General features: G+C 35.9%; 1 protein-coding gene across 4 annotated transcripts in view; it reads left to right on the top strand.

The window, feature by feature from the left end:
* The window catches only part of WDR7 (WD repeat domain 7), a 462,625-nt gene that overhangs the window by 9,777 nt on the left and 433,247 nt on the right, over positions 1–19,601 (top strand). For all 4 annotated transcript variants that reach the window (XM_072605972.1, XM_072605969.1, XM_072605971.1 and 1 more), the window contains one exon: positions 12,879–13,050. In XM_072605972.1, coding sequence (XP_072462073.1) covers positions 12,892–13,050 — 159 coding nt within the window. In that variant the 5' untranslated portion in view covers positions 12,879–12,891. The remainder of the gene's footprint in view (positions 1–12,878; positions 13,051–19,601) is intronic.

Here is a 19,601-nt window from a genome sequence, read left to right as displayed (position 1 = left end):
ACTTTTGGTGTACCACTTCTCTGCCAGGTAAAGGGGAGAATATTTTACCATTAGTCTTCTGGAGTCAGAATTGGTTTTTGCATTGATTAGGATTCTGATGGTTTTCCGAGTTGTTTTCTTTTATATAATTGGGGATCATTGTGTAAATTGTTCTCAGTTTCTGCTTATTTCACTTTGCATTGCTTTATATAATACTTGTCAGGCTTCTCTGAATTATTTGTTGTTTCTTATAGCTCAGTATTTCATTATGTTCATATATCACACTTTGTTCAACCACTCCCCGTCTTATGGACACTCATTTAATTTCTGTTTCTTGTTATCACAAAAAATCCTGCCTAGACATTTTGTTGTTGTTTTTTAATATATGGGACTGTTTCTCTACCGTCATTTTGTGTACGCCCAGTGGTATGACTGGGCCAAAACTAATTTGGTAACTTCAAACAAAATTCTGGAACATTTTCTAGATAGTTAACTCAATTCATAACTCACCAACAGTTCATTGCTGTGCCTGTCTTTATTCTTTACATACTCCTTCAAGATATTTTTTCATTGTTTTTAAGAATGTGGAGATATTATTTGGAAACAAATTACATAAATAATGCTTAGACATATTGGCAGACTCAATGTGGCTGCTAAAAAATTAATGGTACTGTAATTGAAGGCTGCATTAATAAAAGTAGTTTCCCCTTTCTGCTGCACTGGCAAGAGCAGTACAAATATATTGGGTTAAGTTCTGGGTTCATTTCAGGAAAAATATTAACAAGCACATTCAGAGGGGGGCAACCAGGATGTTGAAGGGGTTTGAGAACCATTTTATTGAGGAATAGTTCAAGGATTTGGTAATATTTAGCCTGGAGAAGAGAAGACTTTGAGAGGTAATGTTGCTGTTATGGAAAGGCTGCCCAGTTTGGAGTTAGACAGCCTGGATGATCTACCTACTCTTTCTGTGACCTTGAGCCAGTCAATTAATCTGGTTAATCCCCAGAGCTGGGCTAGTTAAACATCTAACATCTGTTCCACCTCTAGTTCCTATGACATATTGATCTTCAGATATTTGAAGTTATATTGAAGAAGTAGATTTGTTATGTGTGCTTTGAGGGATCACTACTGGAATCATTGCCTGGAATTATAATTCAGTAAAAGGAAGATGTTTTTTAATAACTACGACTTTCTAACAGTGTAATGAATTGCCTTCTGAAGTGGTGAAATATTCAGGCAGAGTCTGGATGACCATTTTGTCTAGGTTATCATAAAGGAAATTATTGTATAGTTTGAGAGGTTAACAGTAAATAACCTCTAAGGTCCTTTCAGATGCTGAGATTCTGTATCTTATTTCTGAAAGTAAGATATGTAAAATATTTAATCATTAAATTCCTGGTTAGTTTATCATAAATTGTAACATTTCAAGACCTAGGTAATGCAGGTCTTTATCATCTTTGTCATGCACTTTTCATTGCTGTTAACAAATTTTTATGTGTTGATCAGTCAGCAGATAATTACTGAGCACCTACTGTGTGTCAGGCGCTGTGCTAAACTCTCTGGATATAAGTACAAAGAATGAAATGATCTTGCTAGCATGAAACTTATATTGGGGAGACAAGTACACATAAAATATATGCAGCATAAATATAAAGCCAGAATGTAGGCTAAGGACAGGGTAGCTTGGAAGGATGGGCGCTAGCATCTGAGGGAGATCCAGGTGAGACTTCATGCAGAAGGTGGGTTCTGAAATGTCTTAACAGAGAGGTGGACTCTGTGAATCAGAAGTGAGGAGGGAATACATGCCAGGTATGTGGGATAGTCAGTACAAAGGCACTGAAAGAAGAGAGGTGAAGTTTCATGAATGAGGAATAGAGAGAGGGCCAGCCTGACTGGATTACAGAGGGTGGGGAAAGGGAGTAATGTCCAGTGAGGCTGCAAAGATAGGTGGTGTAGGGTTTTAAAAGCTTAATAGAGGAATTTATATTTTACCCTGCACGTTATAGGAAGCCACTGAAGTTGATTGAATAGGGGAGTCACATGGTTAGATTTATGCTTAAGGAAAATTAATTTCCCAGCCCTGGCTTGCACAGCCCTTGATGATTTTCAAATCTAATTATCCGGTCCCTAACCTCTTTCCTGGCCTTCAGTAAGAAATAGCAGCCTTTAGGTCAAGCATCACTTGAAGGTGCTTATTGTCTCTCTTTTCATTCCTTGAAACATTCTTTTCTAAATCCTGTTAATGGTGACAATATACATGTGTTCTTAAATCTTGATTCTTTCTTGTAGTCTGAGAGTAGTGAACAAATTAGTAGAATTTGGAGATTGTTAGTACAGAATAAAAATGGTACTAGCTTCATCTTGGGTTAAACACAGATTGCAACTTCTTGGGGTACAGGAGTACTTTGTGATCATGCTGTCATTCCTTCAAGTAGAAATTGACTGCTTTTAAAAATCTGGTTTCTCATTATTTCATTATTCTTTCTTCCACACTACCCATCCTACCAACTTTTCTCTATTATTTATTTGTTCCCTCTATCTGTGGTAGCCCTTTCGCCTTGACAGCAGCCTTTTCCTTATCTGGCTTCAAATGCCCGATTATCATAGGAAATGAAAGAGCTTAAAAATCTTTTCAGTGATCATTACTCAATTTAAAATAGAATTCATTTATTCATAGCAGAGAAATATATTTTGGAGTCTGTGACAAGAGGAAGTATTTTTTGACTGATTAATGTAGCAAGGTATAACTTTTTGATCTCTCTTAATGCCTGAATGAGATGGAAAAACATGTCCACTGTATTCTACAATCAGAAATATATTATATCATTACCTATAAGTGCTGTGCAGTCTTCTTTTTCTCTTTAACAAGTATTACCATAATACATTTTTCTGATAGTAACTCCAGTTTTGTGAAATAGTATTTCTTAGTTCTGAGGGGAGAGGAAATAGTTCTTTTAGATTGTAGGAATTGAAATTTATGATTAACTGAAATGGAAAAGTATATATGTTTTAAAAAATCTTTTGAATTTGATAATTTTTCAGAAGCTTAATTTTCCCCCCCATTATTGCTTATTAAAGCCATTTGTGTTTCTTTATTTTGGATTCCAGTATCTTTTTTTTTTTTTTAGAAGCTGGTTGTTATTGAGGTGAAAGTAGATCCACAATGTTAGCTTGATTTCTGCCTTTCTGGATATAGAAAAAAGTGTCTTGTTAACTGTCTTGCTGATACAGTTCAGAATCTCTGAATAACAGCCCTAGCTTTCCAAATCATCTGAACAATGGGTCCTGCCTTGCTCCAGTATTCTGATGCATCTGTGATGTTCTTGATGTGAATCTTTCTTCTGGTGGTATAGATTCTGGCCCATTCATGTGGAGTGCATGGACTCCAGTATCTTTATGTTTATCTAGAGTTCACATATTACATGAATATTAATGATACTGTATAGAGAAATTCTGCATAATAGGGTCCTACCTAGTGACATTTTCTAATAATTTGTCAATACATTATATGAACAATGTCAAATAATTCCATTCTAATATCAGGAATCAAATTGTAACATTATTTATTTGGAACTAATTGCTACTTACTGTTTTTTTTAAAGTAATTACAGAGGCAGTGAATGATGTTGAATGAGGTATTCTTGTACTTCTATCTAACTGGTAGGCATGTAGATAGCGATATGGCCAGTAAAGAGTCTTTCACAGAGGATCCATCCACTTTGTTGTGGACTTTCTAGATCACTTGAAAGAGAAGGGAATAAACATTGATAGAGCATGTGTTATGTTTCAGGCACTGTGCTAATAAGCACTTTTACAATTATTTCATTTAATTCTCATAACAACCTTTTGAAGTAGTTGTTGTCTGCATTTTATAGTTGAGGAAACTGAAGTAAACAGAGGTTAAGTGATGGGGTCACACAGCTAGTTAGTGTCTTAGGTTATATTTGAGCTCAGGTCTTCCTGACTCCAGGCCCAGTGCTCTAACCGCTCTGCCACCAGGCTGCCTCTATGATGAATTTTTGTATTACCTTTAATAACACTGGTGCCTGATGACTAACTGTGTTCCCTATCCTGTTCTTGCTTCCTTTCCTGGTTATACACCTCTCTGATAAAAGCCTTTAAACTGCTTTTCCTGTACAACTTTTCATGAATAATATGCTGCTATTCATCTTCCTAGCCCTTTGAGTGACCTGCAACTTAAATTTTTGGGAGATTGTGCTGTATAGTATCACTGGAGAGGTATATATTTTAATGTTTTGGTTTTTTAAACCACTCTCATTTTCCAGTGACTGTTCCTAGCCTCACAAAAGAACACTACCTTGTAAGAAGTATTGTATAGTCAAACAAATTAACTTAACACATTAGCTCTAAAAGCATAGGTTTAATTCCATATATCTACGTAAGTCCTTCTCTGCCAGAAGGTAGGAAGCAGGCTTCACCATTACATTTAAAATTTTGATTGAATAATTCATTGATCAGAGTTTTGAAGGTTTTTATGTCATTTCCCTTTTTATTATTATGGTCCTATTGTGGCTGTCACTTACTTCACTCTATCTCAGTTCATATAAGCCATCTCAAGCTTTCTTAGAATTTTAAATTTTTCATCATTTTTGGCACAAGAATTTGCTATTTTACTACATAGAGCAATTTTGTCAGCCACTCCCCAAATGTCACTTGAGTTCTACTTCTTTGCTTCTCTGCATAGCGTTGCTATAGATATTTTTGTAAATATGGAACCTTTCTCTTCTGTCTTTGAACTCCTTGGTGTATATGCCTAGTAGTGCTGTCATTGGGTCATAAGGTATGTATAGGTTAGTGACTTTGGAGTTATTATTCCAAATTGTTTTCCAGAATAGTGAGATATGAAATAAAAAGTCTACCGACATTTATTGTCATGTCTGTCTTTCTATACTTCTTTCAGCATTTACCGTTTAAATTTTCTGTTATCTTTTGAAGTTGAAACTTCAGTTATTTTAATTTGCATTTGTCTTATTAGAGATTTGGAACATTCAGCTGTATAGAGAAATGGTTATATCCTTATCTTGCCTTGACCCGCAAATTAATGAAATCCAAAAATCCTTTATGTGATTGTAATACTTTGTCACTCCATCCTTCTCCTAGTACTGTTGTTCATCCTTACCATGGTCTCCAGTCCCTTCGTACCTCAGTATTTTCCCAAGTCATCATCTGTACGCTGGCCATAGGCTTCTTCCTTTCCAGTCTTAACATCTTGGTGAACCACTTCAACTCCGTACCATCATTTACTCTGAAATTCCTTGCCCCCTTATCCTGGCACCAGTTAAACCTTATCAAACTCCAACCCTGGATAATTGCCACTGTTCACCTCTTTCACTCCTATTAGTGTGCTGCTGAATAGAGCTGGAGGAACTCACACATCTTCCTTGATTAGATTCACTACAGTTTTGTGTTATCTAATCTCTACTAGTCTCCTGCTTGCACAGGTCAATTCTTTTACTCCTTTCTAGTTGATTCCCTGTTCTAATTACTAAAGCAACTATTGCAAACTGTCTTATCTCTTATGACTCTCTTAGCACTCCCTTTCTCACTCTCAGTTTAGGATTTCACCTCATGCTTTAATGAAAAAGTTGAGAGGTCCCTCTTTCCCTCTGTAGGTTTCTCATGTCCATTTGACATCATCTTTTACTATCTCCTTTTCTGTTCCAGTCTCTGACAATGAGTTGGCTTTTTTCTTTCTTTCTTTTTTCTTTTAGCCAAAGAAAAACAAAGTTTATTAAAGATCTGTCATATGGCGTAGACTCTTAAGGAATCTGAGCATTTATATCACTAATGCCAAAGGGTCAAATTGAATCTGAGCCCCTGTGATGCTTGTATTGACAAGCTGACCAGAATGAATCTGAGCATCTTCATGAAAACAAGGAAGGATCTAGGGGTGGCCAAGTAGTCTGGGGTGACTGGGGGAGGAAGGGTTTAGGGAGGATCTTGATGGGACTGGGGTGACGAGAGGTCAGATATCAGGAACCAAGAGAATGGGATTAAGGGTGGGAAATAGCTGAAGCTGGCCTTTTTTCTTGCCATGGCTCACTCTTCTATGTGAACTTATGTTTACATCACTTCCTTTTTTACTTCCCAACAAATTGCCCTATCACACCGTCTTTGAAATCTTTAGTCTCTTCTTGCTACCTATAAACACTACTGGAACTTCTCCTGTCCTTAAAACCCCTCCCTCAATCCTATCTTTTCTGCTTGCTATCTTCCTATATGATTCATCCCCTTCTTTGCCAACCTCCTTGAAAAATCTATTTTTACTTTATTTTCACTTCCCCTTTTCACTCTTCTTCTCATCCGCATCATTCAATTAAACTGCCTTTGTCAAAGTTACCAATAATCTTTTTTTAAAAAAAGGCATTTTAATTAAAAAGTTTATTTTGAAAGTAACAGTATATAAAATTAACATTTCCACATACAAAAAAGAAAAAGATTTTTACATGGCACTGAATCTATTATTTACAGCTTGCTCTTACTTTCAAATATATAAAAATTCAACATGTAACTTTCAAAATTGTTTTTATCTTTTTCCTTCTGTCCTTTCTTCTCTTCTGAGCATTTAAAAAAATGCTTAAATGATCCTGTTTCCTTCCCTCCCTCTTTTCTTCCCTTCCTCCTTTACTTCCTCTCTTCCTCTTTCTTCTTTGCCTCTGGCATTCCTTCCATCATTCCCTCTCTCCCTGCTCTTGTTGGGGGGGGGGGGAACTTGACAAAATAAAACCCTTGTAACAAATATACATAGCAAGTAAAACAAAATTCCTGTATTGGTCTCATCTGTAAATACATATCTTATTCTGCATTTTTAACCCATAGCTATCTTGTCAGGAGTTGAATAGCATGTTTCACCATTGGTTCTCTAGAACTGTGATTGGTCTTTCAGAGTTTTCTGTATAATGTTGTTGTTACTCTATAAATTGTTCCCCTTGTTCTTCTCACATTACTCTGTATCAGTTCAAACAAGATTTCTCTAAAACTGTTCCTTCTATCTTCCTCTTTCTTCATCCTGCGTTACAGCCAAATTGGCCTTCTCTCTATTCCTCACTCATAATGCTCCATTTTTCCACCTCAGTGTCTTTGTCCTGATCACCCCGTGTGCTTGGAATGCCTTTCCTCCTTACCTCTACCTCCCTAGAGTTTCTCTCTTCATCTGAGATGCAGGTTAGCCACCATCTTGTGCATGGAGCCTTTCCTGATTTCCCTCTTCCTCCCACCCTCAGCTACTAGTATTCTTCTCCCAAGCCACATGTATGTCCTGTGTATGTTTGTGTGTATATATAGAATATGCACATATACGTATAAAACATTTATATTAATTTTCTCTTTACTACATATACTTTTTATTTGTAATATATTTTTATTTATTTTGTTAAATACTTCTCAACTACATGTAAATTTTTTTTAACAATCATTTAAAAAACTTTTGAGTTCCACATCCTGTCCCTCCTTCATCCTCCTTTCCCCTCCTTGAGGAGGCAGACAATTTGATATCAATTATATGCATGAAGTTACTGTATATACTTTTATATGACTTTAGTGTCAACCCTATTAGAATGTAAGCCATTCTGAGTCAAGACTTTGAGTTTCTTTCATTGTATTTGTATCCCCATTGCTTAGTATAGTGTCCGCCACATGGTAAGTGCTTAATAAATAGTTGTTGATTGATAATTATTTCTTATAGCAAAACAGTATTTTGTTACTTTTATATCCTATAATTTGTGCAGCCATCCCCAATTGATGGGAATCCCCTAAATTTTAAGTTGCTGTAAATATTTTTGGTACATATTGGGTCCTTTTCTTACCTTTTGCTCTCTTTGGGAGCATAGGCCTAGTAGGGGTATCTCTGGTCAAAGTATGTATATGCTCTGTTCAGACAGTTTTTTGATATAGTTCCATTATGCTTCTCTGCCAATTATGCATTAATCTGCTTGTTTCCATGCAAAATGATGTTTGTTATTTTCCTTTTTTTAAGGTCATTCTTATATATATATAATTTAGTTAAATAATCATTTAACAAATAAATAATAAAATAAATAATTTTTTAAGCACTGCTTTCCTTTATGTTTTACCTCCCAGCCTGATGTCTTTCTTTTCTTTACCTCATTAAAGGGGCCATGCCCTGGCTACCTCTTGAGCAGACCTATTCAATGAATGGGTGTTACCTCACACATATAGCTGCATAGACCTTGGCCTAAAGGGGCCAAGGTCCCCAGTGCACCCAGGGCTGTCTCCAGTCATCCTGATGAATATCTGGTCACTGGACTCAGATGACTCTGGAGAAGAAGTAAGGCTGGTGACCTGCACCCTCCCTCACTCAAAACAAAGTCAAGTGCAAGTCATGTCATCATTTCTTTGATGCCATGGCCTTCTTCGGCAACGAAGGATGAACACAACAACAACAACAATTTTTTAAATGATGTAATCTTATATATTTCAACAGTGTGTCCTCTTGGCACTGTGGTGTATGGTATGAGAAATTGTTCTGAATCTAATGTCTATCATATTACTTTCTAGTTTGAGTTGTTTTCATATTTTTTTGGACTAGACATCTGCTTTGAAATGTATAATTTTAGAGAGTTGATTCTGGCACTCAGCAATTAAATTTCCTGCCTAAGGGATAACCAGGCAGTATGGAGGAGAGACTTCAGTCTAGCCTTTCTTAAGGCTGCTCTGTCTCTGCTTTTCAGTTGGCCCAGAACATCTTTTTGAGAGGAAGTCCTTACCTCAAGAACTGACATCCTAAGATTTATCAAAGACTATACCACAGTGTTTGATTGCTTCTAAATCTTACATATATAATATGATTCATTAAAAAACTTTTAAACAAATATAAATAGTTTAGATAGTTATTGCTTTATGGTATTGTTTGAAGTCTAGCAATGTAAGGTCCTCTTTATTCCTAGTTTAAAAAATCCTTTGAGATTCTTGACCTTTTGTTCCTCCAGATGAATTGTATTGTTTGAACAAACTCTATAAAGAAATCCCTTGGTAGTTTGGTATGATATTAAATCAGTAAATAATTTGAATTGGTAATATAGTTTTATTATATTGGCATGTCCAACCATGAAAAATTCATGTCTCTTCAGTTGTTTAAATCTTCCTCTTCTGTAAAGAGTGGTTTCAGTTGTGCTCACATAAATCCTGAGTGTATTTTGGTGGATGCTCTAATGGATCTGTGATCTCATTGCTTCGGAAGTTCCCTGCATTGTTAAAGATCATTACTCTTGTCTGCCTGTGCATTCTTTTCCATGGCCTCTCATAATTTCACCATAGCATATCAGAGGCTTTCCTCTTTTTCTTCTGATGTGAAGGTGTCAGTGGCATCCTCTGGCCGTCCTTCTGTCATCACTTGTCATGTGGCCAGCCTTTCATTGATGACATTTTTTATTTCTGCTCTTTGTCAGAGTTCCTCGTTTGTCATATGTTATGGTCAGCTCATAATGGATGAAACCTTCCGGTGCTGCTGATATGACATTCATTTTTAATTGTTTTGAGACTGTTGTTTTATGTGGCTTGATGTCTCCTAGCAATACTGATAGAAGGTTTCTATTAAAATGCTGGGCCTTAGAAGCTTGGAGCCAGTTATGGAGCTTGGCAGTTTCCAAAGCCAATTCAGTCTCAGTTCTTTCTCTTTTTCAAGTCTTGGCTCAACTTGTTGTCTGTACTGCATGTCCCAGATCGATTGATTTTTCTCTCTCTTTCCCTATGTTTGTCTGTCTATCTATCTATCCATGTATCTGTCTGTCTCTCTGCATATGTGTATATATATATTTCACCAAAAAAAAGCTACATAAGTTGTCCATGCAAACTCATGTTCTTGGCAATTGATAATTTTCATCCGTTTCGTTTTTTTGTGTGTGGATGGTTGAGCCAAATTCTTTTGAGCGATTACACATATCTTTCAGGAGGCTGTTCTATGTTCTGGAGCTTGATATAATCAGTAAATTGTCATTGACAGACAAGTAACTAGAGGACCTCACCATGCAAAATGAATTCCTTTTCAACCTGGCTCTCCTCCTTCACAGTGGGAAACATCTTTGGCAAGCACCTGTTCCCATGTTTTATGCTTTATTGACTTTTGATTAGAGTGTCATTGAGCACAGATATTTCTATTTTTCTCTTCTTCAAGGAATCTTGAATCAATTTGAAGTATGGATGGAAGATATCCTGTAGTGAAATATAGCTTGTTGGTTAATTGTTCTATCAAATCAAATGTTTTTTTTTTTATAATTAGCAAATAATAAACATAATGCAATCTCTGCTCTCTATGTCTTAGTTGATTATGCAATGGTGAATATGTGGTTCATTATTGAGTATCGTTTACAAAAGCCTATTTATTCCCTCTGAGTACCTTTTAGATAAGTCTCAGAAAGTCATCTATAGATTGATGAGTGAATAAGCATATAGGTTAGTAGTTATTAACATTCTTTTGGTTGCCTTTGGAGGGTGTTAATTGGGTCCTCGAATTTTTCCATTTCTTTAGTATCTTCTCCTTTTTCACATTTCTTGTACGTTGGTCATTCAGTACCTTTACAATTGTGTTGCTTCTGGCCCAAATCACTTCTATATGTCATTGGTCTAGTCTGGTTGTTTCTAGACATCTGCCTTGAAATGTATAATTTTAGAGAGTTGATTCTGGATCTCAGAGGTTACATTTCCTGCCTAAGTTTATAATCAGGTAGTATGGAAGAGAAACGTCAGTCTTGCCTTTCTTAACTATGAGGCCTCTCTGCCTCTGCTTTTCAGTTGGCCCAGATGATTTTGTTGAATGGAAGCCCTTACTTCAAGAGTTGACATCCTCAGATTTATCTAGGACTATACCACAATGTTTGAGTGCTTCTAGATCTTATTTACATAACATGATCCATTAAAAATTTTTCTAGACAAGTACCAAATGGTTTAGATAATTATCTTCTTTTAAGTTCTATTTTTTCCTTCTTTATATAAACACATTTGAGACTGTGATGTTAGGGTCTAAATATGGTAGTACCACTGTCTATTTTGGAGAAAAGTGTTGTAATTTTTAAAAAAATCAGTATTTTCCATTTTCTTGTGTTTAGTGGCCTTATTCTGTTTTCATCCTTAAGCTTTATGCAGTTTTTAGGTATTTTGAATGAAATTTCATTTTTTATCTCCTCCTGCTGGGTTTTATCAGTAGTATGCAGAAGACTTGATTATTTTTGTGTTTCTTTTACATCGTGCTTTTTTTTGAAGTTACTGCTTGCTTTGCTTATTTTTTCATTAAGTCATTTTTTTTTGTCATGTTGCTTATTCAATAAAAAAATGCTTTTTCTTCTTGTCTACTCTAACTGATTATTCCAATAGTTATCCTTTTCCCTCTTTTATCAGTTTATCTTTTTCTACTGATTCCTTTCTTGCTGCCTATAAATATATCTTATGAAATTTTACCCTAAAATTTTGCTAATAAGCAATGTATTTCTTCATTGTATTAGGCATTTTTCTTAATTTTGTTTTAAGCCTTTCTACTAAAGATAATGGGCAAAGATCTTCATTTACTCTTTGTTTTAAACTTATTTTGGCTATGCAATTGCAAGAGTTGTCACTTTGGTCCTTCAATGCTGAACCCAGGGTGAGATGTCCTGTAAGAAGCCATGGTATACTCTCAGTACACAGCCTGGAGTAGGGCAGCCATCAGTCACGATTGAGGATAGCTTCTTGGCCCTGTTCCCTTTAACATTATTGGTCTGGGACATTGAGGAAAGAATGATGTATTGGAGAGGGTGATTGAGCCTGAGATCTAAGTCTTGTCATACCTATAGTGCTTGGTGCCATAACTGAGCAGGGATGCTGTATATCCCTGCTTGTATCCCTTTACTTCTCTCCTGAACTGACACTCTGCTAGTTGCAGATTCTGCCCTGTAACAGCCTTGGAGGAAGTGTTTGATCCCAGGCTCTGACTCCTCCTGAGACTCTCGGCTGAAATTCTGCAAGTGCCACTGTTCTCTGGATGCAATGACTGGGTTTAGGCTCTGATTCCTGTAGCATTTGCCTGAAAGGAAAGGACTAGGTACTGAATGTACTACTCTGACTTTGTGGCACCATCCCATTTTTTACAAAGAATACTCATTGACCTTTGTGTCAGGTAGGAGCTTGAGGTTCTTAAAAGCATTGAACAATTTCCAAGGACAACCCATCTTACCCTTAGTGCTCGTTGTCAGTTTGCAGTGACTGTATATACACTGATGAAACAGCTTGTCCAACTACATTTCAGAAATCACACAACATGTATTCTTTAACCACTTGGTTTTCATGTGTGGGTAGTTAGGCTAAACTCTACTTAATGCTTTTGCATTTTCTTCAGGGAGCACTGTCATCAACAAACCAGCGAAACAAACTAAGCAAAATACTTTTTAAGATTTATTTTAAAAAATATATTTTCTTGATACTTTTTGTCCTTGCATGAAGATGGGGCAGAAAAGGAAATACCTCCATTGCCCCCTCATCCCCCTACACATTGTACTGTCCCTTGTAACAAGGGAAAACATTTAAGCAAAAAATTAGGTGTAGTAACACATCTCACAGTGTATATATAGCATTGTGTCCTTCTGTTAGGAAGACTCATAAATGTTTCTTTATCTAGTCTGTATATAAAATATTAATTGTCTTGAGAATAATCATTGTCTAGAGAGAGTTGATTTACTTGTTTTATCATTGTTTGAGTAAAGCAAATGAAGAATTATGTCTGTGTGGGAATAAATATTTGGCCAAATTTTGCTAGTAGGGTAAGGTGATGATTTTCAAATTGTGTAATTGTGTGGCTGGGCTTTTCATCATTAAAGTGTAAATATGTGAAGATCTTCTAGTGGAATCTTTTTTGCAATAAATACTTGAAATTATTTTTATGAAATTTCTAGGTGTGAAAACAAAATGGCAGGAAACAGTCTTGTTCTACCAATTGTTCTTTGGGGCCGTAAAGCACCGACGCATTGCATCTCAGCTGTGCTTTTAATGGATGATGGGGCTACGATCGTAACAGGATGTCACGATGGACAAATATGCCTTTGGGATCTTTCCCTAGAACTGGAAGTAAGTATACAAAATATCACTTGTGTCTTTTAGACATAGCTACTTCTGTTTCAGGTGATATTTTTTTCTTACAAAAAACAATAACAGTTGCTACCACTACTAATTTTAAAAATATATTGTAAATCCTTATTTCTTCACCCTCCTTGCAAAGGTGCTTTGAAATAAAAGATAACCTGGAAATTGCTTAAAAATAGTTGACATTTCTTCTTTGTTTTCTGTGTTAGATCTTAATTGAAGACCATCTAATTCCATGTGTATTAACCAAATGTGATATTAGATCATAGAAAAAAAACCAAGTGAAGGAAATTAAGCTATTATTATAATATGAGAATATCTTTTTATCAAGTTAGTGGGTCTGACACATTAACCATTCTCCTGTCTACCGTTTGGCATTTTCAGTGATCATGAGTCTTTTACTGCATTGTGGAGATGGACTTAGAGTAACTTTTGAGATTTATTAGCTGCTCTTATTAATAAATTTCCATTAAAACAGGACTTGAAAATTATTGAGGATTGAATTGAAAATCATAATTTCTGCCTTCATCACAAATGATTGAAATTTAACTACTTAAAAAAAGTAAAATGAAATGATGTCTCTGTAAAAAAGAATAAAAAGGATAGTTATGGTTATTGTCCTGTCACCTTAATTTCTATTTAGCACAAATGATCAAGCAGTCAATTAACAGTATTTTATAGACGCAAAAGAAATGAGGAAACAAATTCCTTTAATGATAAATGACTAGCTATAAATAAGAGGACATTTATTTGAGTCTACATGACATCACTGGAAAGTTAGGAAAACATAGTCTCTAATAAAGTGGTGAGACTCTTTTTTGGTGGCTTATGAAAGTGATCATGGTAGGGGTATGCTGTCTGTCAACTTGCTGCAGCTGTATTTTTAAGGTTGGCGAATCTTGCGGTAGCAGCTGTGGGGAATTGCAGAAATGTATTTGTTGTATAAACACAGAAATGAGTAACTTATTTAGAATAAAAAAAATCCAACAATGTGCAGTTTTATGTGAAGTCATACCAATTTACAAATGATGCTGCATACAGATGAAGTAAAGACCTGAGTAAGAATTTTTGACAAATTAGAAAACAGAAATTTTGAAGAAGTAAAAAAGATGTACATCATGATTTGTAAAGCATCCATAGGACTGATGGAAATGTTGGTAGTGAAGCACTATATTTAGAATCAGAGGATCTGGATTTACATTCTAACTTTGCTACCTTTTCCTGTTTCATATGATTTAGGGCTGAGAAGGACCCCTGTTTAGACTCTTATTTCTTCATTTGTAAAATGAGGATGTTGAACTCAATTTCTAAGGTTTCTTTTAGTTTTATGTCCTACAATTTTAAGGATTTGGTTTATTCAGATAGAAAACATCCAGAATGATGGCTTGAGTTAAATGTAAATTGACAAATGGTCCCTAGTGAGGCAACAAGGCATTTCCCATATAGCCTTAAAGCCAAGTTGCTAAATCTGCAGTGGAAAATTGCAGCATTTATGAGATAGAAAATCTACATATCAAAATCACGAGTGAAGTCAATGTTGATTTCTTTTTCACACCAGCCTGGCACATTATAGAATTCACAAGGTCAAGCTATCATTTGGACCTATAATGAAGCACTTGAGAAAGTATGTATGATGAAAAAAGAATAGTCTTGCATAATGATAGTGCTTTAGCTCAAAGTATGCATTCTATGAAATAGCATTTGAACAAAAATCATATTTTTCAGCTTGATCACTTATCTTATTCATCATACTTGGCTCCAAATGATTCTTGGCTGTTTTCAAAAATCAAATCTTCTTTCAGGCAGATTTGCTGCCATGGAGGTATTCAGAAGAATATGATGCAAGCTCTGAGGGCAGTTCCAAAAGAAAATTTTGAAAGAATTTTTGAGCAGTGTCATTAGTATTAATATGTTTTCTCCTAATGAAATGATTTGAAGGGGAAAAAGTCTCATTTGGATGAATTCTGCTACATTAAAAATAACTGAAAGCTCTTTTCCCTAGCATAATCATGTACATATAAGATATATGATATGTATAAATATGTGTAAAATTGTTTCATTATCACACTTCATGCTATTATTAGGTAGGTAGAAAACTATCTTAAAGGTTGCACCTTTTAGTTATCAGAGTTTCACTGACAGTGTAGGATGATAATAGATGATAATATATTCAGTTATGTCTGTGAGATGACAAACTAGAAATTAGTGTTACGCTTATCAAAATTTCTGACGATAATAAAGAAACAAATTTGAGGTGATCTATTAGGAAGACATGAATAGAATTTCAAGACATCTTGACAGATTGGAAGAAAGAGCCTATAGATCAAAAGAGTGCTCCTTTTAAGATATTAAGAAACAAAATGCTGATATCAAATGTGGAAAGATTGTGCCAAGGTAAGGAAGCATAGTTAGATGGTCCTATGAAGTCAAGAGCTGCCTGTGAATCAGCAGTGCAGTGCTGTTGAAGAGAGGGATTAATGATTTACTGAAATGGAGAGAAAGGCATATGACTTTCAAGACCTATGTCTAACCTTTTTGCTTCTGTGGACCATTAGTCAGATTTTGTAATTAGAACATTGTATTTAGTTTTGGATGAAAAAAGAGAGTCCAGGGAAAACCAAAATGTTTTAAAGGTATGGAAAGTCAGTTCTTTGAGAAACTGTTAACACAGATGGAGTGGTTTACTCTAGAGAAGATTAAGCATGCTTTTTTTTTGCTGTATTTAACGTAAGAAAATTAAGTAAGAGGTAAAAATAGGCCTTTTCATGGAAGACCAGCAAGATTCCCCCCCAACATTCTTAATATTATTACTGTTATTCTCATCTGTTACTAGTTTGCAAGAATTCAAAGATAGATGTGTGACATTTAAATTCCTACATGTTGTGCTCCTTTGGCCTGTGGTCTTACAAAAACATTGTCTCAGTTCATGGCAGGAATGAAAACAACTTAAAATGACATTATAGAAGTAGCAGTAGTACTCCTATTTTTATCAGGGAGTCTCATCTGTGCAGCATTAAATAACCATCACTTCTGTTGCCACTTTTCAATTGCTTCTCATTTTCTTTTCATTCTTGGTCACATTGGTAGTCAGATAGATGTAATTTCTTAATTGTGGTCTTTGACAGTCAAAGATAATGCTGGTGGGAGGCATTATGTGTAAGTGAAGAGATCAGTTTGTGACAGTTTTTGTGTATATTTCATGTATGCCATTTAATGGGCATAGACAGTATTTGATTTTTCTCTGAGCTTTTTAATTTCCTCCCAACTCTAACCCCTGAACAAGCCTGCTTCGTGGAAGGTGTTAAGACTTTTACTTTTCAGTTGTTTATGTTGACCCTGTGATCCAGTGATTTTTTAGGGATTTTCAATTTACTACAGTTATCCTTCTTTGATTTGCTGTTTAGTAATTGTTTAAAAGGTTAAGAGGTAGCCATGGGCGTTGCCTCACCCTAAATGAATACCTGCAAAGACCTTGGCCCAAAGGGGCCAAGGTCTCCCAGTGCATCCTGGGTCACCTCCGGTCATCCTGATGAATATCTGGTCACTGGATTCATATGGCTCTGGAGGAGAAGTGAGGCTGGTGACCTGCACAGTCCTCCCTCACTCAAAACAAAGTCAAGTGCAAGTCATGTCATCATTTCTCTGATGGCGTGGTCTTCTTCGGCAACGAAGGACAAACACAAACAATTTAGTGAGTACATAGTTTAACTTTTCTAGATCCTCTTTATTGCTCATCTGACTGAACAAGTGTAGCATAGTTTCCATTTACAGGTTTCAGAAATCTCATATGGAAACTATGAAATACATTAAAATATTAATTTTTAAAAGCTTTTCTTATATGAGTCAGCTGACTTTTTGTTTCTATGGCAACAGAGAGGTTGAGATTTAGTTTGCTAAATTTATTTCTGTATATTCATGGTTTCCAGTTACTGCCAGTTGATCACAGTAAAGACTAATTTCTACATTCTTGTGATTGGAAATCATATGATTTAAGAGTTGAAAAGGACGTGAAGAGCTGGTCCTGCCTTTACCCAGTATATGAGTCTTATTTATATTGTTCTTAGCAGGTGATTACTACTTTTTTTGAAAGGACGTTTATGCAGTGAGGTGGTTGCAATGGATAGTGCACTGGGCCTGGAGTTAAGAAAACTTGAGTTCAAATCCAATCTCAGACACTTAGTAGCTGTGTGACCCTGGGCAAGTCACTTAACCTCTGTTCTACTTAAGTTTCCTCAGCTGTAAAGTGGGGATAATAATATCATCTATCTCAGCACTATGTTGTGAGGATCAAGTGAAGTAATATTTGTGAAGTGCTTAGCACTGTGTCTGACACAGAGGAGATACTTAATAAATGCTTATTTCCTTCCCTTATTCTTTTTAAGGCAGCCCCTCACATAGTTATTTATTAGACTGCTCTTTTTTGTATTGAATTGAAATTTGTCTCGCTATAATTTGTATACCTTGTGTCTAGGTCTGGACAAGGCATAATGGGTAGAGCTATGGACCTGGAGTTTGACTTCTGCCTTAGACATTTACTTACTGTGTGACTTTGGGAAAGTCACTTATTCTCCCTGAACCTCAGTTTCCTCGTCTGTATAATGAGGATAATGATGGCACCTATCTTATAAGTTTGTTGTGAGGTTCAAATGATGCCACGTATGTAAAGTCAGTCAATAAACATTTGTTATTCACTTATTATGTGCCAGACATTGTGGTAACTGCTGGAGATACAAAGAAAGGCCAAAAAACATCATCCCTGCCTGGAAGAGTTTGCACTGTAATAGGGGAGACAACTTGCAAATAACTGTTTACATATGAGGTTCTGGCAGAGCTGATAGAAGTTAATCTTAGAGGGAAGGAGTGGGCTTAGGAAAGGCCTGCCAAATGGATTCTTGAAGGAAGCTATGTTATGAGTGGTGGGAGGTGAGGAGGAATGGCATCCTAGGCATGGCAAATATGAATTGAAAGGATCAGAGAAGGGAGTTGTGAGGAACAGCAAATAGGATGGTTTACCTGGGTTATAGAGTACATAAAGTGGAGCCAAGTTAAGAATGGAAAAGTAGGAAGGGGTCTGGTTGTGGAAGTCTTTATAAATTCCAGGTGGAAGATTTTATATTTTATCTTGAAGGTAATAGGGAACCAGTGGAGTTTGAGTACAGGGGTGAAACCTGTACTTCAGGAAAAATCATTTTGATAGCTGTGGAGCAGATGAAGAGAAGAAGACTTATAAGGGAGATCTTAAGGTAGAAATGGTAAGATTTGACCATGAATTGACTGTGAGAGATTAGTGCTAATGAGGTATTAGAGACACTGAGGTTGTGAGCCAGGGTGACTTGCAGGATGGTGGTGTCTTTGTTAGGAATAAATATTGGGTAGAGGTGGGTGTTTGGGGGAGGGACAAGAAAAGGAGGTTTAGGACATGTTGAATTTCAGGTGTCTATGAGACACCCAATTTGCAGTGTCCAAAAGTCAGTTGGTATTGCATGATTAGAGCTGAAGAGATATTAGGTCTAGGTATCATCTGCATAGAGATGATGAAGTTTCCAAGTGAGATAACATAGAGGAAAAGAAAAGAGGGCAAACTTGAAAGTGCTATATAACTCTCAGCTGTTATTAATCCCAACTCTTCTGATATTTGAATACAGTTACCGTCCTGATAAAATTTTCTTTTTCTGAGGTTAAATATCCCTGGTTCCCTCATCCATTCCGTGTGAGTTGTCTGATGCAGTGTACCTTGGAGTTCTTAACTTCTCTACTTTCAGCACTGTACCTTTTTTTTTTAAATGAAGCCTAACATTGCATTTGTTGGTACAGCGTTCATGCCGTACTGTTGATTCATATTGAGTTTATAGTGAGTTAGCACTACATTAGAATTAGTAATCTTTTTTTAAGACCTTTTGTTACAGCAGTAAACAGTTCAAAAGTAGTAGTGGACAGATCCTCAAGATATTTGATTTATATCAGCATAATTAAAAATGACATTTATACAGTGTTTTAAGGTTTTTGAAGCATTTTACATACATTGTTGTTGGTTTCTCCCAACAACCAAGTAAGGCAAATTTTACAGGTATTTTAACCCCATTGTACTATTAAGAAACTGATCTCAGGAGAGATGACTGACACATAGCTAATAATGTGTCTGAGATGGGATTCATTCCCAAATCTTTGATGCTGCACTGCATCAAATACTATTTACTTCCTCTACCTTTGCACAAGAAGGTCCGGGTAACATATTCTTGTGACAGATGCAGTCAGCAAATTCTCTAGCTCAAAAAAGACTGGAGCCAGGATTGATGGAAGAGAGGGCATCTACATTTATGTAGGAAGGGGGTTTTATTTTATGTATTTGTATATGATGCTTAGAATTCAGTTAACATTCATTAGGGAACATTGGCTGTATATTTCAAGCTTTTTTCCTTTTTGGGAATATTGAGTACTCTGGCTTCTTTACATTATCTTTTTTTTTTTTTTTTTTTAAGCTACCATTTTGACTTCATTTCTTTGCCTCTTTTCCCTCATCTGTAGATAATGCTACT

This window comes from Notamacropus eugenii, chromosome 4 (genome assembly GCF_028372415.1).
Source record: "Notamacropus eugenii isolate mMacEug1 chromosome 4, mMacEug1.pri_v2, whole genome shotgun sequence".
Taxonomy (NCBI): domain Eukaryota; kingdom Metazoa; phylum Chordata; class Mammalia; order Diprotodontia; family Macropodidae; genus Notamacropus; species Notamacropus eugenii.
The sequence above is the reverse complement of the archived record's forward strand: the minus strand, read 5'-3'. Positions and strand labels throughout refer to the sequence as shown.